The following is a 21,556-nucleotide window of genomic DNA, read 5'->3' on the forward strand; positions in this document are numbered from 1 at the left end:
TACATATATATGTATATATTTCAAAACCTGAAAACAAAACAAAACAAAACACATGGAACACTTCTGATCCCAAGCATTTCAGATAAAGGACACCCAACCTATACTTGGAGATGTCAGAGCAGATCAAGGTCAGTTGATGTTTCAGGAGAAACCCAAGCATGTTTGCAGCCTCTTTATGTCTACTCAGTGTTGAAAGATGGAGAAAAGGAATCCTTGGTATGTTTGACATTTCATAACCACCTTCCAATGAAATTCATAAAACCCTTTAAAACCAGTCCATCCAAGAAAATCTATGCTATTGTATTTCTATATTCACAACATGAAAGATTTTTGACTCACAAAAGTTTATTTAACAAAAAATTTAATATGAAAATGTACATGACCCAACTTTTACATCAAAGTAAAACAGGTCCTTTGGAGAGGGAACATGGGTTTCTTTGTTGAACAGTCATACTCGTTCCAAGGCTTCTAACATGATGATACTATTTCCTCGTATTACCTAAGAAAAAGCAAATACGAAAAAGACATGGATGATTAAAGAACTTTTATACAATAGTATTGGCTTTTTGGTATTACGTCAATTTGTGAGGCTTTTTTCAAGCCATAAGGACACCAAATAAAATTTTTAAATCACAATACGAAGCCTTTTAATAAGAGATGCACATTTTCCAGTTCGGAGGTTAACAATTACCTTTATGAGATACAAGTTGACTCCTTTTAGCTCCCTTTTTTTTTTTTTTTTTTTTAAGATTTATTTATTTATTTGAAAGCCAGAGTTACACAAAGAGAGGAGAGGCAGAGAGAGAGAGAGGTCTTCCATTCGCTGGTTCACTACCTAGTTGGCCGCAATGGCTGGAGCTGCGCCTATCCAAAGCCAGGAGCCAGGAACTTCTTCCGGGTCTCCCATGTGGGTGTAGGGGTCCAAGGTCCAAGGTCCATCTTCTGCTTTCCCAGGCCAAAGCAGAGAGCTGGATTGGAAGTGGAGCAGCCAGGTCTCAAACCCGTGCCCATACGGGATGCCAGCGATTCAGTCCAGGGCGTTAACCTGCTGTGCCACAGCACTGGCCCCATCATTTTACCTTCTTAACTGTAGAACTTGGGGCTGGAGCTGTGGTGTGGTGGGTTAAGCCGTTGCCTTCAGTGTCGGCATCCCATATGGGTGCTGGTTCAGTTCCCAGCTGTTCCACTTCCAATCCAGCTCCCTGCTAATGGCCTGAAAATTAGTGGAAGATGGCCTAGGTGCTTGGGCCCCTGCCACCCATGTGGGAGACCTGGAAGGAGCTCCTGGCTCCTTGCTTTGGCCTGGCCCAGCTCCAGCCAATATAGCCATCTGGGAAGTTGATCTCTCTCTCCTTACCTCTCTCTAACTCTGCCTTTCAAATAACATAAATATTAACACTGCATAACTCAAATGAAATACTCATTTCTGCCCTTAACAGGACCAAAAATTAATGGGAAAAACAGACACAGTAGAGAATGTCAGTTTAGGGGTGTAAGATAATTTGTGGAACAAATCAGAACAGAAGATGTGAAACACAAACTTTATGAAGATGACATTTTAGCTGGACCTAGGAAACTGGTAGAAATTAGAGAGAGAGACAGGAAATTCTGGACAACCAAGGTAAAGATAAAACATAAAAGGGATGGGGCTGGCGCTGTAGCACAGCAGGTTAAAGCCCCAGCCTGCAGTGCTGGCATCCCATATGTGCACTGGTTTGAGTCCTGGCTGCTCCACTTCCAATCCATCTCCCTGCTAACGTGTCTGGGAAAGCAGCAAAAGATGGCCCAAGTGCTTGGGATCTTTTACCCACGTGGAAGATCTGGAGGAAGCTCCTCGCTCTGGACAGCTCAGCTCCGGCAGTTGTGGCAAGTTGGGGAGTGAACCAGGGGATGGAAGACCACCCCCCACCTCTCTTTGTAACTCTTTCAAAAAGTCATAAATGGGGCCAACATTGTGGGACAGTGGGTTAAGCTGCTCCCTGAGACACTGGCCTCTCAAATGGGCTCCAGTTCGTGTCCTGGTTGCTCCTGCTCTAGCTTCTTGCTAATGTGTCTGGGCAAGCAGTGAAGATGGCCCAAGTGTTTGGGGCCCTGTCACCATGTGGGAGACCTGAATGAAGCTCCTGGCTTCAGCCTGGCCAAGCATTGGCTGTTGCAGCCATTTGGGAAGTGAATCAGTGGATGGAAGATCTGTCTTTCCTTTTCTTTCTGTAAGTCTCCTTCAAATAAATAAATCTTAAAAAAAGGCCATAAAGCAATGTAGGAAACAGAGACAGTTGGCATTTAACCTCAGAAGGCCTCAAATGCCAGTCTTACAAGTTTGGAGGGCAGCATGGTACCAACAATGAACCCGGGAAAGTTTTCACAGTCAGAGGAATGACAGCTGTTTTGGCAACAACAGGAGTCTGAATGGGAGAGCACTTAGAGGCAAGAAGAGAAGTTAAAAAGAAAGGGTCTTAGTAGCACAGTGCCTGACCTAGTAAACATTCATAAATGAAGATAGACAAGCATACTAATGGGAGCATGGGTGAAATATCTGGTCACTGCATCTGGAAGGTTAGGGGACTGAAACCAAGAAGTCCCTGATGGACTCTAGATCATCAGGATCTGCAGATCACAGGCCAGTCAAGTAGAACTGGATAGGTGAAGACAGGGCACAGGACAGGAGAGTGCTGATAGAAACACACTAAATGCTGACTAGAAATGGAAGCACTCTGGGCAGCAGGGTGAGCTGCCACCTGTGATGCCAGCATCCCACACAGGTGACAGTTTGCATCCTGGACACTCCACTTCCAATCCACTTCTTGTTAATGTGCCTGGGAAAGTAGTGAAAGATCCATACTGGCTTTGGCCTGGCCCAGCCTGGGTTGTTGTAGACATCTGGGGAATGAGCCAATGGATGGAAGACCTCTGTCTTGCTCTTTAACTCTGCCTTTCAAATAAATAAATAAATCTTTAAAAAAGAAATGGAGGCATTCCGAATAAAGAGGCAAAGTGGAGCCATGCTTGCAGGCAGAGTAAAAATACCTAGACTTGGCGTTTCTCTTCTTACTCAGCTTTGTAATACACACACTATGGCTTACTGTCTTTCCTACTCAAACATAAATTCTATGAGGGCAGTTTAGTATCCCCCAGCATCCAAACAGTAACAGGCACACACACAGGGCTCTGTAAGTACCTGTTGAATTAACAAATGAACTTTCATATGACTTCTGCAGGTGACAGACCGGAAGGGACCAACACGGGTATACAACTGATATGAGGCCTGGCAGACAACGAATATGGTAAGAAGGTGGCAAAGAATTAAAGAATGGCTTTAAAGGAGAATAATACCCAGAAAATGAGAACAGGGGCTGAAAGAATTTATAGATTTTTACTTTTCTTAGTTAGGAAAAGAAATGTACAAGAGTGCTTCACAAAGTGTGTGGAAAAATGGTATTAAAGCATAAGCTTATTTTGGTGCAAAAAAATGAAATCTTTTTTTTCATACTGTATATTTTGTATGAATTTTTTGAAGAGCTTCTTGTATATATGGCTCTAAAGACTTTTCATACCAAAATGAATGTATCTTTTAATTTCATTTTCCACACTTTTTGAGAGCAAAGAGATGAGAGCGCGCGCATGTGTGTACACACAGAGAGAAAGCACGAGTGTGCACACGTGCTCCCATCCACTGGTTCACTCCCGAATGCCTACAATGGCCAGAACTGGCCAGAGATTGGTCAGGCCAGCCCTGAAGGCAGAGGTGGGAACTCAATCCAGGTTCCCAAGTGGGTGGCAGGAACTCAGATGCTTGAGCTGTCACCACAGCCTCTCAGGGACTACATTAGCAGAAAGCTAGGGTCAGGAGCCAGAGGCAGGTACTGAACCCAAGGACTTTTGATATAATAAACCTCTGCCCTTCCACAAACTTTCTGATGTATTCTTGTAGAAAGCTAAACAATATGATGGGTCGGTGCTGTGGCTCACTTGGTTAATCCTCCGCCTGCGGCGCCGGCATCCCATATGGGTGCTAGGTTCTAGTCCTGGTTGTTCCTCTTCCAGTCCAGCTCTCTGCTGTGGCCTGGGAGGGCAGTGGAGGATGGCCCAGGTATTTGGGCCCCTGCACCTGCATGGGAGACCAGGAAGAAGCACCTGGCTCCTGGCTTCGGATCAGTGCAGTTCCCACCGTGGCGGCCATTTGGGGAGTGAACCAATGGAAGGAAGACCTTTCTCTCTCTCTCTGTCTATAACTTTACCTGTCAAATAACAAACAAAGAAAAAACAATACGCTTATCTAGCTCTCAGTTTTATATTTATTGTTTTTTTTTTTTTTTGCAAGAGATGATGAACAAACACGGCATCTCCTTGATTAAACCATGAGAAACAACTAGCCCTCTTCCTTTCTTGCTCCCTGCTAAATTTATCCACATCGGACACTTTCCTTAGGAATAGATGGGTGAAGAGAAGTTATTTTTGATAACTATTTTCAAATCTGTGGGCTTTTTTCCCCTAGCATCATTAAAAAAACACTTTGCGATTTTCATGAACATTTTCTAAAATGGCATTATATATTTCTTGGCCTTGTCACAAAGTATTAAGAAAACAAGGGTAGTTGTGAACACCTTTGCCTTATGGCACACTTCCTCTTCTGCCACCGTGTGTGTGTCTTTAATTTTCCAGATCAAACCAGAACCATGAAGTACAGAATTCCATATGACTCCTGTAGTTGTACTTCAATGCTAGTTTTCATAAGCGCTGTTCAGGCTTTCACTCTCTTTCTTTTTTAAAGACTGATTTATTTTGAAAGTCAGAATTAGAGAGAGACAGAGAGAGACCTTCCATCTGCTGGTTCAATCACCAAATTGCACCAACGGCCAGCATGGGCCAGGCCAAAGTCAAGAGTCAGGAGCTTCATCCAGGTCTCCCATGTGGCTTGCAGTGGCCCAAACACTTGGGTCATCTTCTGCTGCTTTTCCCAGGCCATAGCAGAGAGCTAGATCAGAAGTGCAGCAGCCAGGACTCAAACAAGGACCATATGGGATGCTAGCATCGCAGGTGGCAGCTTCACCCGCTAAGCCACAATGCTGGCTCCCAGGCTTTCATTCTCTTGAAAGGGCACAACTCTCTAACAGAATATGAACCTGAAACAGAGCTGCAGAAGCACAACTGTAGCAGGAGCTCCTGACCCATGCAGCATCTAGGATGTTTACTGTATTCTTACAGGTAACCTCAGATGGGGTGCAATCTTAGGGACGTAAGATAGAGAATATGCCACTGACAATTCTAGGTATACCTCAGAAGAAGGCAGCTGAGACTTAGCCACACCAACTCTCCCTCAGAAAGTATACACTACCCAGTAATTTCAATTACCTCAACGTGTCACTGACTTGGACAAAGTGCAAATGAAGACAACGGACAGTCTCCATTGTCAAACAACTTTTCCTGCTAATGCAGCTGTGATTTCAAGTGACTGGGCTCCTGCCTCCTAAGGGGGAAACTCCTGAGTTCCTGGCTCCCAGCTTCTGCCCTTGGCTTAGATTCCATCAGTCAATAGATAATCCTGGACTCAAGTCTAACTTAGGTTATTGCCAGCTCTGAGCCTAGGAAAGACACAAAAAACAAAAACAAAACCCAAAACTCACTCTTTTTATGAAAGACAACTGATAAATTACTTCATTTTCGTTCTTCTCTTGCTGAGATTTTTATTTATATGAAGGAGAGATAGAGGTATCTTCCATTCGCTGGTTTACTCCATAAATGGCTGGGGCTGGTTTAGCCCAAAGACAAGAGCCTAGCAGGGGCCGGTGCTGTGGTGCGGCAGGTTAACGCCCTGGCCTGAAGTGTCAGCATCCCATATGGGCGCCAGTCTAGTCCCAGCTGCTCCTCTTCCAATCCAGCTCTCTGCTATGGCCTGGGAAAGCAGTAGAAGATGGCCCAAGTCCTTGGGCCACTGCACCCGCATGGGAGACCTGGAAGAAGCTCCTGGCTTCGGATCAGCACAGCTCTGGCCATTGTGACCAATTGGGGAGTGAACCAGCGGATGGAAGACCTCTCTTTCTCTGCCTCTCCTCTCTCTATGTAACTCTGACTTTCAAATAAATAAATAAACCTTAAAAAAAAAAAGAGTCTAGTGTTCCATCCAGGTCTCCCATGCGGGTGGCAGGTGTCCAAGTACTTGGGTCTTCCTCTACTGCTTTCCCAGGCACATTAGCAGAGAGCTGGATCAGAAGTGGAACAGCTTAGACTTGAATTGGTGCTGACACTGTATAGTTGGCTGTGCCACAATACCAGCCTCTCTTTTTTTCCACTGCACTCCCAGGCCACACCAGAGAGCTGGCCTGGAAGAGGGGCAACCAGGACAGAATCTGGCGCCCCGACCGGGACTAGAACCTGGTGTGCTGGCACCGCAAGGTGGAGGATTAGCCTATTGAGCCGCAGCACTGGCCACCTCTCTCTTTTTTTAACATGAGATGATCTCATGTAAAAAAATTGTTAAAAGTTAGATATGTATATATATATATATATATATATATATATACACACACACACACACACACACACACATATATATATATATATATATCTCATCTGCTGTGGTCCCTAAATGGTTTCAAAGGCCAGGGCTGGGTCAGGCTGAAGTTAGGAGGCTGGAACTCTATCCGGGTCTTCCATGTGGTGACAGGGGCTCAACCATTTGGGCCACTGTCCACTGTTTTCCCAGGCACATTAGCAGGGAGCTGGATCAGAAATGCAATAGCAGGGAGCTGGATCAAACTGGTGCTCATATAGGCTGCTCACGTCACAGGCAGCAGTTTAACCTGCTAAACAAAAGCAGTGAGTGGTCACCCTCTCTCTTTTTAATTTGCAAGGCAGAGAGAGAGAGAGAGAGAGATATCCCTTGGACAGATTTATTCCTCAAATGCCTGTCATGGCCAGGACAATACTGCGAACTCAGTCCAGGTTTCCCACCTGACTGGCAGGAACCCACCTCCTTCAGCCATCACTGCTGCCTTCCAGGGTCTGCATCAGCAAGCAGCTGGAACCAGGAACTAGGAATTGAACGCAGGCACTCGGATGTGGGCTACAGCTATCTTAATTGTGAAGCCAAGTACCTACCTCTGGACTACTTTTAAGTTTGGAGTATGATAAACCAGAAAATCTGGGTTAACTACATATATGAGTAAAATCACAAAGTGTGATCTGTGGAGTGGCAGATCTGCGTAATCTGGGCATTTGTTAGAAATGCAAAACCTCAAGTTCCGTACCTACAGGAACTACTTGCGTTTTAACAAGATGCCCTGGAGTATTTGTATAGTTTGAGAGTTACTACTTTAAGTACTAACTATAGACCTCTTTTATAGAATAAAGCTCAAAAATAATTTCCAATAGCTAGTTCAAGCCCTGGGACCTTCAGGTGTTCTGTACAGCTGAGCTCTTACCCACTGTGATATTATCACAGCTGTCATATGTTAAACTAAAAAGGAAATGGGATGTCTAATCTTGTCTGTTATCTTTTGTAGGGGCTACTAACTTCAATTAACCCAAGAGTTTGATACAAGGGAGTTAATACACAACCCAAAATCTCTAAGAGAAAGTTTATCTTCACTTACCACCATTCCAATATTGTTCTGTTGTCCACTATTTGCCATCTCCACACATTCATCTATCACAAGGTTCATAAAGGGATCAAATCCCCGGAGGATTCCCTGGACATGTCTGCCACCATTTAATTTCACTACAGAAAAAGAAAAAGTAGTTTCAGTAAAAATTTTTTTAAAAAAGATTTATTTACTTCAGAGGTAGTTATAGAAAAAGGGAGAGATACTAAGGTTTCCCATCCATTGGTTCACTCCCTAAATGGCCAGAGCTGGGCTGATCTGAAGCCAGGGGCTTCTTCCCAGTATCCCATGTGAGTGCAGTGGCCCAAGCACTTGGGCCACCTTCTACTGCTTTCCCAGGCTATAACAGAGAGCTGGATCAGAAGAGGAGCAGCCGGGACTTACTGGTGCCCATATGGGATGCTGGCGCTGCTGGAGGACGCTTAGCCCACTATACCAAAGCACCAGCCCCAAAACTGTCTCTTAACTACACTGCCTATGACACCAGCATGCCATATGGGAATGGGTTCCGAGTCCTGGCTGCTCCACTTCCGATGCAGCTCCTTGTTAATGGCCTGGAAAAAGGAGAAGTGCTTGGGACCTTGCCACCCGACTGGGAGACCTGGAAGAAGCTCCTGGCTCCTGGCTTCGTCATGGCCCAGTCATGGCCCAGTCCTGGCTGTGTGGCCATCTGGGGAGTGAATCAGCAGATGGAAGATCTCTTTTTCTCTGTAACTCTGCCTTTCAAAAAAAAAAAAAAAAAAAGAAAGAAAATCTTAAAAAAAAATTCCTGTGAAATAGAGCTTTTAGGTAGCAGTGTTCTAGGTTACAGTTACTGTGTGATAGAGCTGAGATTCAAACTGCAGGTTGCTTACCTCTGAAGCTCAGGGTTTAACCCCTATATATGGGAACTAATTAAGCTGATTATAGATTATTAATTAAGTTGGACAAACTTGTGTTTCTTACATATTCCCAAGACACAGGAAAACTGTTTCTTGTCCAAGTACTTTGTGGCTTATTTAAAACCTTCAAAATTTCTTTTAATTTTGTCAAAAGTGAGGGAGGATTCATGAAATAACCCAAGTCTGAAGTTCTATTAAATTTATTAAATGCCATGAATTAGGTAAATTAAATGGTCTATTTTGATAAACCTGGTTAATTAACGGATGTGAATTAAAGGTTCTATGCACTTAAATTTTTTATAAGGTCATTCCAGGTATGAAATAATACATGTAAAAACACTTAAACAACAACAATATAAAGACAAAACAATAAACTTACATGACAACTTCTTGTCCATAAACCTGAAAAGGTGAAAGGGTAAAGATGATATAACTTAAAAAATTTTAAGCATAAATAAGAACAGATTATAGGTAAAATAATTTGCTAAAATTTATACAATAGGAATATGAAATTAAGACCAGTAAAAATCTTTTCATAAAGGGTGAGGGAGCAATGTAATTTGGGAATGGACAAGGTAATAAAAATGGATATCTGTAGTTTATATTAATCTATATTAAACTGAATCCTTACACTAATGTGAATTATAAAAACATTCTTCTTGGGAAGGGCACTGTGGTGCTGGATTTGGGTCCTAGCTCTGCTTCCCATCCACATTCTTGCTAATGCCCACCCTGGAAGGAAGCTCACATATTGGGTCCCTGCTATCCCAAATAGGAGACCTGGATGGAGTTTGAGTCTCCTGGCTTTGGCCTGGTCTACTCCTGTTTGTTGTAGGTACTGGGGAGTGAACCAGTGAATGGAAGATGTCTTTCTCTTTCAAGTAAGTTAGAAACAAAAACAAAAACATTCTTGGTCAATACTATGTTCTTGCTCCACTGAGCTAACTTTTAATGAAGATTTTATAGTTATAACAGAAAAAGATATTTGGGTTTTGTTAATTTCTAAAACTTAAGGAACTAAGTTGTGTAGATGGGGAAACAGTAACTAATAATTAATTTTAAGAGATATTTTATTTTACATTTGACATAATGTGTTGTTTTAAGTATCAAGCTTAAGGGCTGGCACTGTACTGTAGCAGGTGAGGCCATCACCTGTGATGCTGGGATCCCCTGTAGATGCTGGTTTGTGTTCTGGTTGCTCTGTTTCTGATCCAATTCCCTGCTTAGGGCCTAGGAAAAGCAGTGGAAAATGGCCGAGTGCTTGGGCCCCTGTTACCCATGTGGGAGACCTGGAAGAAACTCCTGGCTCCTGGCTTTGGCTTGGCCTAGCTCTGGCCATTGCGGCCATCTGGGGGAGTGAACCAGTGGGTGGAAAATCTCTCTAATACTTTCAAGTAATAAATAAATCTTTTTTTTAAAAAAGCATCAAGTTTAAATGTTGAGGACAGTTCTCAGCACTATTTTATCTAATTTTTTAAAATAGACATTTCAAAGAGTGACAGAGATAGATACAGGGAGATACACAGACAGGAAGGGGGATCTTTTATCTGCTGGTTCACTCTCCAAATGCTGCAACAGCTGAGGCTGGATCAGACAGAAGCTAGGAGCCAGGAACTCTATTCAGGTCTCCCATGTGGTTGGCAGGGACTGAGGTATTAAGCCCTTATCCACCACCTTCCCAGATGCATTAACAGGAAGCTGGAGAAGCAGAGCAGCCAGGACTTTAATGGGCACTATGGCTGATACCCGATGCTGATGACCCAGGCGGCAGCTTAACCTGTGTGCCATATCGCCTGCCCTCACAAACATCTTAGTAAAATGAATTGATAACTTGAAACTTTAAAATAATTTGAATTAAAGAAGAAAGTCTTATGCCAGCAGTACAAGAATAGTAAGCCAAACAGTTAAATTAGTTTTTACCTCTTCTAGTTATAAGCAAGAAAATAAGAAATTTTATTCAATTTGAATATATAGGATATCACTGGGCAACTCAAATGTAAGTAAGCTAGAAAGTGGGAGTAGACAGAAATGAAAGTGTATTTCTAGGGGCCAGCGTTGTGATATAGTGTGTTAACCTGCCACTTGTGACACCAAGCATCCACTATCAGAGCATCAGTCCACTTTCCTGCTATTGCACCTGGGAAGGCAACAGATGATGGCCCTAGTTCTTGAGCCTTTGCCACCCACATGCCATTTGTAGAGTGAACCAGCAGATGAAGGTCTCTGTTTCTATCATTCTGCCTTTCAAATAATATTAAAAATATGTATTTATGTAGTATAATGAATGAAACCATATATCTTAATAGGATTTTTTACATGAAACAGCAAATAAACATACAAGAGTCTATTTAATCCTTACAACATATTATTTACTTATTACCAGCATTATATATGTGGATATTTCAGGAAATTCATAGAAAATGTGTATTACTTCAAACTTTTGAGCTCCAAAATAATTTTTTTACTCCCCAAATGGCTGCAATGGGTAGAGCTGGACCAATCTGAAGCCAGAAGCCCTGAACTTTTGGGTCTTCCATGCAGGTGCAGGGGCCCAAGGACTTGAGCTGGATCAGAAGTGGAGCAGCCGGGACTTGAACTGGCACCCATATGAGATGCTGGCACTGCAGGTAGTGGCTTTACCTGCTATGCCACAGCACCGGCCCCCAAAATAACTTTTAATTCCATTTTCTCATAAACTTTGTGAAGCAGTTTCATAGATGAATAACAGAGGAAGTCTTAGAAAAATTAAGTAAATTCTCCAAAGTCATAACAGCAAATGGAAGAAGCTTATCAAGCACAAGTAGTTCAGTTAGACTAGAGAACAGGGCAGTCAAATATTAGGCTGGGAGAGTTAGTGCTTGGATTTCAGATGTAAGGGCTTGAATATGGGGGTAAAAAGTCTAGACCTTTTTGGAGACAGTGTTCCTTTTTTTTTTTTTTTTTTTTTTTAAGATTTATTTATTTGACAGGTAGTTAAAGGAAGAGACACAGAGAGAGAGAAGCGAAAAAAAGAGAGGTCTTCCATCCGCTGTTTCACTCCCCAAATGGCCACAACGGTTGGAGCTGGGCCAGCCCCAAGTCAGGAGCCAGGAGCTTCATCTGTGTCTTCCATATGGCGCAGGGGTCCAAGTACTTGGGCCATCTTCTGCTGCCTCCCCAGGTGCATTAGCAGGGAGCTGGATCAGAAGTGGAACAGCCATCCCATAGGGGATGCTAGCACTGCAGGTGGCAGCTTTTCCACCTCTATGCCACAGCACCAGCCCCCAGTGTTATTACAGCAATCAGTAGAAGAATACTGCGGCAGCAAATTTTCAGAGGTGGGAAGAATGCCTTAGGCCAGGACATCTCAACGTCAGTACTACTGACACCCGGGGCCAGACACTTCTTTGTGGTCGGAGCTGTGTGGTACACTGTCAAGTTTCGCAGCATCCCTGGCCTCCACCCGCTAGGTGCTGGTAGCACCAATTCCCCACCCCCTAGTTAAGAACCAGCGAGTTAGGCTAATCCAAGAGGAGGGTATAAAGTTCTAAGGGAAGATGGTACTTGTGAGAAAGCAAAGCAAGGACATTTTGGAAGCAGACTTCATAGGACCTCACAGTAAAAATGGCCACTGTCTCATCAATTCCTGATGAATGCGGAGGATACTCACAGGATTTCACCAGCTCCCAAATAAAGCAACTTTTACATAAACATTCTCATGACATTATTTCCTATTTTTCTTAATGTTTGGCTCATTATTTAATAACTAATTCTTTTAACGGGTAGAACTAAAATATATGGAGGAAGTTTTTATACAGACGTTGACTTTGGTACAAATGTGTATTTAAACGCAAAGTTAGTAAATACAAACTTTTTCTTATATCTGACTTCTTTATGGGAATGGACCGGTAACAAATGAGCTATACACAAGGCAGAGCGTCCAGCTACCCTGGAAAGAACCGACTCCTGTTTTAATGTTTCATTCTTCGTGCAATCCAACTACTGCATGCACAGTCCCAGCATTATACGGTATAAACAGGACAGAGAACTCAGGAAAGAGAACAGGTTAAGGTTAAGTTCATTCAACAGTGTTTGAGGAGGTTAAAGCGTTAAATTTTCCCATCTAAAGGAAGAATACGGTACTTAAAAGTTAATTTTACTGGGTGCAGTAAAAACCCTTCTCAGATGAGAAAAACGAGTATTTCACTCCCTTCTATCAGAACAAGATACACAAAACGTTCCAAGTTTACCGTAAGTACAAGGGAGCATAAAAAAGGGAATTCTGAAAGCTCACAGAAACGGCTCCAACCACATTAAAGTTAGAGTGGCTTGAGTCCTCATACACAACCAAACACTGCTCCTTAGGAAGACCCCTCCCGTCACCTCATCTAGCGCGCGATGCTTTGCAAGATGTTCAACAACGGGTGGCATCAGGGTCTGCGAGTAACGGGGGAGAGCTGGGCGGAGGGAGGGGAGCCAGACACTCGGCACTGAGAGCCACGTCGGCTGAACAGAGGCCCCCAGGCTGCTTCTGGCAACCAAGCCGACCAAACTAAAACTCGAAGATGCGAAGGCACGCGGCCTTGGCCGGGTAAGGAACGAAGAGGGGCCATGCCGTACGGAATGCGCACGCCAGGCGCCCTGATGAGAATGGAGCCACATCGAAAGTACTCCGCGCACGCAAGGAAGCGGCCGCATGGGCGCCGCCCTCACATACTTACTTTTTCAACTCGGGAGGGTGAGCTTTGCTCATGGTGTCTGCTCCAAGCGCTGAGAGATTCCTTGAAACGGAATTCGCAGCCTCCTTCACGCTCCCGCGGTAGGCCCGGCGTTTTGCGTCTGACGTAACCCACGCTGTTGGCCAATCGTTTGTCAGCAGTAATCACATTTAATCTCGCGATACCTAGGGGGAGCCCGCGCGTGCGGCTCTGCCCCGAGCTTCCGGTTGCGTCGTCAGCGATTGGCCAGGACGGTGAGGCGGGACCTGGAGGCGTCCTCCTTTTTCTTTGTGTAAGTTGATGGTGGTCCTGTCAACGTGTTGCGAGCGAGCCTGGCCTGTCCTTTGTCTCTGTGGGTGACGTTATTTTCTTCATATATCCGAGTGAAAACGAGCTTTGGAGTGGGCCCCCAGTGTTTCTTTGACAAGTGTTTCCTCTGCATTTCGGGCCAAGCGTAGGGTTCCAGTAACATCTAAATTAATCGTTTTTGCACCCGTTAGGTGACTGGTTCTGAAGCAAGAATTTGAACTTAGATCCTTACAGTGTGTTCCTGAGAACCCAGAATCCACTCCTGGCCTAGCGGTTAAGCTGCAGATGCGAGTGCCTGGGTTGGAACCCAGCAGGCTCCTGACTCACCTGCCTGCTAGGGCAGATCCTGGGATGACGACTCAAACTGGGGTCCTGCCACCCCAATTAGGACTAAATTCCTGGCTCCTGCCTTTGGCCCCGCCTCTGGCCACTGTAGGCGGTGGGGGAGTGAGCTCGCTTTCAAAACACGTGAGGGGCGGAACACAGCCCTTCTCTAATGAGGCACTGACTTGGCAGGTCGCGCTAAAGGTAAAAAGTGGGAACGTTCCGACTTGTTCCCCGGTGTTACCTTATTCAAAACATTAGAATCCACGAATTGTAAAAGCTTTTGACTAGAGAGCTTAGGGATGGTCCTCCAAAATTCAATTCATTTCTAATGCTCAGGAATAGCTCTATTTATAAAATTCATCATGTATTTTGTACGGTTGTACTCAAAATCTTAGACACTGCATTTTCTCTTGAGGGCTCAGAGCCACGTACCTTTTCCACCACTTGCTGTTAGTATTTACCTGGAGCTAGAGACCTGACATAGCTCTCCAATGAATTATTTCTAACTTCACAGTTTCTACCCTTTTTACATGAACAGACTTCAGGTCACAAGGGCCTGGCGTTCCCTCAAAGTGCTTCCCATTTAAAATGAACAAGTCCTGCATCTGAACCATAACGAGTTATTTCCACACTTCTAGACATCTTTTATTTTATTTATTTATTGACAGGCAGAGTTAGACAGTGAGAGAGAGACAGAAAGGTCTTTCTTCCGTTGTTCACTCCCCAAATGGCCGCTACGGCCAGCGTGCTGTGCCGATCCGAAGCCAGGAGCCAAGTGCTTCTTCCTGGTCTTCCATGTGAGTGCAGGGCCCAAGCACTTGGGCCAACCACCCACTGCCTTCCTGGGCCACAGAAGAGAGCTGGCCTGGAAGAGGAGCAACCGGGACAGAATTTGGCGCCCCAACCGGGACTAGAACCCGGGGTGCTGGCGCTGCAGGTGGAAGATTAGCCTAGTGAGCCACGGTGCCGGCCTTCTAGGCATCTTAAGAAGCTTCTTTCACACATAACATGGAAAAACATACTGAGAAAATTACATATTCATATATTGAAAAAGAAACATTATGGGGAGAAAAGTAAACCTTATTTATTTTCTTTAAAACCAAACAACTAGGAAAATATATCACAGCATTCAAACTGAACAGACAAGCTATATGATCATTTCAGCAAGTTCTTAAAAAACCAAACAAGGTCCTTATCAAAAATGATAAGGTGCCGAGCTGTGGTACAACACTGCGTCTTGCAAGGGCCTCAGACAAGACAGGATCTGGTAATGGGGGGCTCCCTTCCCCTCCCCCGCTCTCAGGCAGTTGAGGCTCCCCCAGGCTGCCTGCTTTTCCTCCCTTGACCTTCCAGTCGCCACGGGATTGTCTCAATAAGGCTCTGTTAATTAGGGGCTAAGTAAGCAATGCTCTGTTTAGGCTTTCATCCCATTCTGTTACACGAAACTCAGGTTTTTCCAAACCCAGTACTTGGCAGCTCTCTTATGTAGACAGAGATCTCTTATGTAGATAGCGTTCACCTTTTACTGTTCATTCCTGGATACTGGTATAGATCACGGTCCAAACCCCCTTTCCCTTCAAGGGGAAACTCACGGCAAGTTATCCTGGGACTCCGAGAGTGGAGCTGTGCTTCCCATACCCTGGGTGACACTGCTTCTCCTGGGTTTGCCCGTCTCCAGGCTGAAAGATGTGGTCCACAGGGTCCTTCAAAAATTCTTTCCCAAACTACTCTCCCTCTCAACTCCACATCTTGAATCAACCTCATGCCCTTATGTATAAAACAAAACTGAGCAAAACAAAGGCACAGACACCTATTTTCCCCTTTTCCATGAGTGACTTTGGGAATTCTGTGTTACAGTGTATGGAAAACGGTGTGGCGACAGCTCAACCCAACAGGAGGCTGGCAACGCACAGAGGCCCCTCTCCTCCAACTGCACCAGACCTCAGGCCGATGAGAGGAACCCACCGCCTACTGCTACCTGTGCAGGTAGGAAGAATCTGGTGCTTTGGGGGGCTCCGCCTTGGTAGAAGGGAGGGCCCTGCTGCCAGCACAAATCCTTGCCACATGAAGTTTAGTCTGGAAAACACTCCCCTGCATCTCTAACCCAGATTTTAGCACCATTTTTTTTTTTTTAAATTTCACTTCCAAGGATCGAAATATAAAGGAATCAGTGTCCAGAGGCAAGTGACGTATGCTTTAAACTCATTGTCTTCCACGATTTCACTCATAAAAGACTAAAGTTCCCATTCCTTTGTAAAACAGATTCCTTCCCACAGCCCCGATGGCCACCGGCAGACTTTTACTTCCCGATGGATGAGAGTGACTCCTTCATCTTCTTGGTCATGGTGGGGATGAGGTGCATGTGGTCATCCACACACTTGGTCACACAACTGTCCAGCTGCTGCTTCACCTGCAGCTCCTTATTCCCTGCGTCGATGGCATCTTTGGCTTTGTCATTGCAGTGCATGGTGCACCGGGCCAGGCGGTCCTGCGGCAAGAAGGACGAGAGGTGAGAAGGCTGCGGTCGCCTTCAGTTACTGAGTGCTCATTCTGGGACAGGCCCTGCGCTGTCCCGGCTCAACATACAGGCCCTTCATCAAGCAGAGCGGCACACTTTAATGCGAGCCATCAAGATTGTCCTGGCTAAAACAAGAGGTGGCACAGGAGAGCGCAAAGCATCACCAGATAGTTACAGAAAACTCCACCAGGGGGCTGGCGTTGTGGCACACTGGGTTAGGCACTGGCCGCCACCCGTGACACCAACATCCCATCTTGGAGCACCTGTTAAGAGTCCCAGTTGCTCTGTTTCTAATCCTGCTCCCTGAAGACAGCTGAAGACGGCCCAAGTGCTTGGGCCCCTGCTACCCAGGCTCTTGGCTTCAGCTTGGCTCAGCCCCTGCTGTTGCAGCTGTGTGGGGAGTGAACCAGTTGATGGAAGATACCTCTCTCCCTGCCCCGTAACTTCCTTTCAAATAAATAAATAAATAAATAAATAAATAAATAAAATCTTAAGAAGAAAAGTAGATCCATCAAGTCTTTTTTTGCAGGGGTGTGGGAGAGAAGACTGCCAGGAAGTGAGAAGTTTCTAGAGGTTACTGTTAGACTTAAAAGCGTCTTGATTTATTAATGCCTGTCCTTGCCACAGAAAAACAATTCAACACATTTTTTATTAAGCACTTAGTGTGTGCCAGACTGTCTTCTAATGTTTGGGTATGTAGCAAGGAGTGAAAGACAAAAGGTTCTTGCCCTCCTAGAACTTACATTCCAGTGAGGGGGGAGAGGCAAACAAAACAATGAGACGGCAGGAAGCAGGTGGACGGAGGAGTCTTGAGTTCAGGAGGGACCTCTGGTCTGGAGGCAGAATGCAGGAGCTGTCAGCACGCACTCACAGATGACACTGGCAGCCACGAGACGAGAGGAGACTGGAGAAGTAGTCAAGACAGACGAGGACCGAGGACGGGCTGGGCACCGCAGCGCCCAGGGCTGGAGAGAAGAGCCAGCCACCGCAAGGCATCCTGGTGGCCCAGAGAGTAAAGCCCTTCAACAGGGAGGAGTGCGACCCCCAGTGTCAATGACACAGAGAGGCTCAGTGGGTGAGGACCGGGAAGTGACCCCTGCATGTGGCCGCACAGAGGAGTGACAGGAGCAAACCCTGCTCTGTAGGAGAGTGGGTGTCCACTTGGAGCCCACTGAAGAGAATGCACGGAGACTTTCACGGCCACCCAAGAACTGAATTTTCAAAGACTCCATCTTAAGGGCTCTTCAAAAAAGTTTGTGGAAAATGCATCATGAGAAAATGAAGCTTGTCTTTCCAGTTTTTGCATCAAAATAAACTTGTCTTTCAGAAAGTTTTCTTTGAAACGCAGAGAAAGACAGAGACAGACACAGATCTCCCATTGGTTTGGTTCACTACCTAACTGCTCTCAACAGCCAGGGCCGGCCACACCGGAGTCAGGAGCCAGGAACTCCACCTGGGTCTCCCATCTGGGCGGCAGGGACCCCAGCACTTGAGCCTCCCAGGGCGTGCATTAGCAGGAAGCTGGGATTGGGAGTGGAGCTGGGACTCAAACCCAAACACTCTGATATGGGATGCAAGCATCATAGGTAATGTCTTTTTTTTTTTTTCTTTCTTTTTAAAAAAGATTTATTTATTTGAGAGGTAGAATTACAAACAGTGAAGAGAGACAGAGAGAAAGGTCTTTCACCCGCTGGTTTAACTCCCCAAATAGCTGCAATGACCAGAGCTGGGCTGATCTGAAGCCAGGAGCCAGGAACTTCCTCCAGGTCTCCGAGCTTTCCAGGCCATAGGAGAGAGCTGGATCAGAAGAGGAGCAGCCGTGACACGAACCAGTGCCCATATGGGATGCTGGCACTGCAGGTGGCAGGTTAGCCTACTATGCCATAGTGCCAGCCCCACAAGTAGTGTCTTAGCTGCTATACCAAACACCCCAAACTTATCTTTTTTTCTTTTGTTTTTAAGATTTATTTATTTACTTGAAAGTCAAGAGTTACACAGAGGAGAGGCAGAGAGAGAGAGAGAGAGAGAGAGAGAGAGAGGTTTTCCATCCGTTAGTTCACTTCCCAGATGGCTGCAACGGACAGAGCTGCGCCGATCCAAAGCCAGAAGCCAGGAGCTTCTTCCAGGTCTCTCATGTGGGTGGAGGGGCCCAAGGACTTGGGCCATCTTCTACTGCTTTTCCCAGGCCAGAGCAGAGAGTTGGATTGCAAGTGGAGCAGCCAGGTCGTGAACTGGCACCCATACAGGATGTCGGTGCTTCAGGCCAGGGCGTTAACCCGCTGTGCCACAGCATCAGCCCCTCGAACTTATCTTTTAATTCCATTTTTTCTGCAAATTTTCCGAAGTACTCTCATATAAAACTATAGTCCAAATGAACACAAAGAAACTCCCTGACCTTGGAGAAGCTATTCTTTTATAATGGCAGGGATTCTTAAGAGTTTTATATAGCACAATGTAAAAATGTTCTTACTTTAGGTATAATTTTTCCATGCAAGTGGAACTTCAGGCTACGAAAAACTGGTTCAGAAGTGGGCCCTGCCTCCCATAAGAGCCAGAAAAACAGAAGCAAAATGAAGCTGTGGACACCCTTTGCCTCTGAGAGGGGGAAAAAGGGCTCTTTAAGCAATGTCAGAGGGACTGTGTGTCAACAAAAGCGCTTCCTATCCCGGAGTTGCCTCCGGGTGTAGCAGGCAGGGGCAGTCTGGGGTTGTTAGTTCACAACTAATTCTAATCCACACCTTCTCGTGACCATCCTGCTCCACTTTCCTGGGGATTCTGAAGTTTTAAAAATTAATTAGGGATGGGGCCGGCGCTGTGGCACAGCAGGTTAATGCCCTGGCCTGAAGTGCCAGCATCCCATATGGGTGCCGGTTCGAGACCCAGCTGCTCCACTTCTGATCCAGCTCTCTGGTATGGCCTGGGAAAGCAGTAGAAGATGGCCCAAGTCTTTGGGCCCCTGCACCCATGTGGGAGGCCCAGAAGAAGCTCCTGGCTCCTGGCTTTGGATTGGTGCAGCTCCAGCTGTTGCAGCCATCTGGGGAGTGACTAATTGGACAGAAGACCTCTCTCTCTCTCTCTGCTTCTCCTCTCTCTGTGTAACTCTGAGTTTCAAATAAATAAATAAATTAAAAAAAAAATTGATTAGGGGCTAGTGCGTTGGCGCAGCAGGTTAAAGCCCCAGCCTGCAGTGCTGTATCCCATATGGGCACCAGTTCGAGTCCTGGCTGCTCCACTTCACATCCAGCTCTCTGCTATGGCCTGGGAAAGCAGTAGAAGATGGCCCAAGTCCCTGGGTCCCTGCACCCACATGGGAGACCTGGAAGAAGCTCCTGGCTCCTGGCTTCGGATTGGCACAGCTCCGGCTATTGCAGTCATTTGGGGAGTGAACCAGAGGATGGAAGACTTCTCTCTAACTCTTTCAAGTCAATCTTAAAAAAAAAGAAAAAGAAAAGAAAAGCATCAGGGCTCTGGGTCCTGAACGCCTCTGCTAACTCCCTTTTACATCATTGTCCCTATGAGAAAGTGTGGTTCAACCTACAGCACTCGACTTCCAGAATCGTAAGCCCTGTGAAGGCTGGTAGGCCATTAGACTCCCACAAATGTTAACGGAGCTAAGCTCTGCTAAAGCCAGGGGAACAAACGTTTGGCATCACCTGCGAGAGGGCACAGCAAGGACCAGGCCCCCTGTTTGGGGTGCTTCTCACCTGGAACTTCTCCAGCTCGCTCGTCACCAAGGCCTGGGCCTGAGCCAGAGGCATGTGGCAGCGCTCGATGCACTGGTGCACCTGCTGCATGGACGCCCGGCTGTCCTCGCAGCAGCCGGCGCTGCACTGGAACATGAGGCCCTGCGGAGGGAGGACAGGATGACCAAGGGGCGCTTGCAGGTCAGGTGACCTCCTCTCTACCTGTGCTCCCTCTCCTCGGGACAGGCGGCAGGCCCTTCCAGCCACGACCTGGGGAAACCATCGCTGGAGCCCAGCAGGGTGCGTCTGGCCTCCCTGCCACTGCTAGCTCACTGGCACTTGTTGCATCTGTGGCGGGGACGCTGGGTCGGCTCAGACGGAGCCAGGCTCTGAAAGCCGGCTGCCGACGCCGCAGGGTTCAGAGGTCGGCCCCCGACCCAGGGGTGCGACAACGTGGTGAGGGTGGCGGGCCCAACACTCTCACACTTTCAGGGGGCCGCGGGAGGAGGGCACACAACCAGGCACCACCTGGCCATCTGGGTGGGCCCGAAGCTTTCACCTTTTTGGTTTATCACCTTGGCCGTGCCCTTTCCGGGCCTCGGGTCGCTCACCCGAGGAGGAACCGCGCGCGCGAGGCGGGTGGGGTGGACGCAGGCCTCACACCGGGCTTTAACTCCGTCCCGCGGACACCCTCCTCCCCGGGCCGGACGGGGCGGAAAAACGGCCGCGCGCACGAATTTCACCCGACCAGCTCGAGCGCCGCCCGTTGTCGAGGGAGGGGCTCTCTTCCGGGGTCGCCACAGCGACCCCAAGACGCCCAGCCCAGACCGGGTCCGCGGTGGCCGAGGGAAGCGTCCAGGGGTCCAGGCGGCGGGATGGGGGAGTCCGACTCGGCCCGCGCCTCGCTACCTGCATCTTACGGATGTTCTCCCTCTCCAGATTCTTCACCATGGAGTCCACCGCCTCCTGCAGCCGGAGCTGCTGCAGCTCCGCCATGGCGACCCCGCGCTGCGCTGCGCTGCACGGGCGCCCGCATGGACCCGGCGCACGGGCCCGCCCCCTGCCGCCGCCTCCCGGCTGGCCGTGCGGCCAGCGCTTCTCGGCCCACGCCGCCGCCTGGCGTCCGAGCGGAGGAACTGCACGCGTCCCGCCCGGCTCGCCCGCGCGGCGGGCCTGGGGGCGTAGGGCTGTCCGGGGCGGCCCCGGCTTCAGCCTGATGCGTTCTTCCAAACCTCGCCCTTTCCTGGTCATCGCTGCCCCTTCTCTCCCTCCCCCTCCACCTGACCCACCGATGTGCTCCCGGTCACTATAGGCTGGAATTCCACAGACACCCGTGTGACTGGGAGGTGCTCCTTCCCACCCCTGGCTTCTTTCCCGCCGCCTCCTGCGTTTGAGGCTGAGTGAGCAGGACACAGAGCGAGGTCCTGTCGTTGGAACTTGGCAATTCCCGCTAGTGGCCACTAGATGGCAGGAGAACTCCGGCTCGAGGCAGCCGGGCGCTGGGTTCCACCCTGGGACCTGGGGGCAAGGCGGTGGTCTG

The 21,556-nt window shown here is 47.3% G+C and overlaps 2 protein-coding genes across 3 annotated transcripts; both read right to left on the reverse strand.

The window, feature by feature from the left end:
* Positions 1 to 344: 344 nt before the first annotated feature.
* SNRPG (small nuclear ribonucleoprotein polypeptide G) lies at positions 345 to 13,312 on the reverse strand. Of its 2 annotated transcripts, XM_062209607.1 has the most exons (4): positions 13,183 to 13,312; positions 8,862 to 8,884; positions 7,593 to 7,717; positions 345 to 499 (listed from the first exon to the last, which is right to left on the reverse strand). In XM_062209607.1, exons 1-4 carry the CDS (start codon positions 13,212 to 13,214, stop codon positions 449 to 451), a joined length of 231 nt encoding a protein of 76 aa, XP_062065591.1. In that variant the 5' UTR covers positions 13,215 to 13,312; the 3' UTR covers positions 345 to 448. The 2 variants fall into 2 exon arrangements, with proteins under 2 accessions (XP_062065591.1, XP_062065592.1); XM_062209608.1 differs by lacking the exon at positions 8,862 to 8,884 and having other exon boundaries at positions 13,183 to 13,271.
* A 2,360-nt stretch (positions 13,313 to 15,672) lies between these two features.
* On the reverse strand, positions 15,673 to 21,065 carry FAM136A (family with sequence similarity 136 member A). The gene is made up of 3 exons (XM_062209609.1): positions 20,926 to 21,065; positions 20,038 to 20,178; positions 15,673 to 16,303 (listed from the first exon to the last, which is right to left on the reverse strand). The coding sequence occupies exons 1-3, from the start codon at positions 21,010 to 21,012 to the stop codon at positions 16,115 to 16,117; spliced, it is 417 nt and encodes a 138-aa protein (XP_062065593.1). The 5' UTR covers positions 21,013 to 21,065; the 3' UTR covers positions 15,673 to 16,114.
* Positions 21,066 to 21,556: the final 491 nt, after the last annotated feature.

Source organism: Lepus europaeus, chromosome 13 (assembly GCF_033115175.1).
Source record: "Lepus europaeus isolate LE1 chromosome 13, mLepTim1.pri, whole genome shotgun sequence".
NCBI classification, from domain to species: Eukaryota; Metazoa; Chordata; class Mammalia; order Lagomorpha; family Leporidae; genus Lepus; species Lepus europaeus.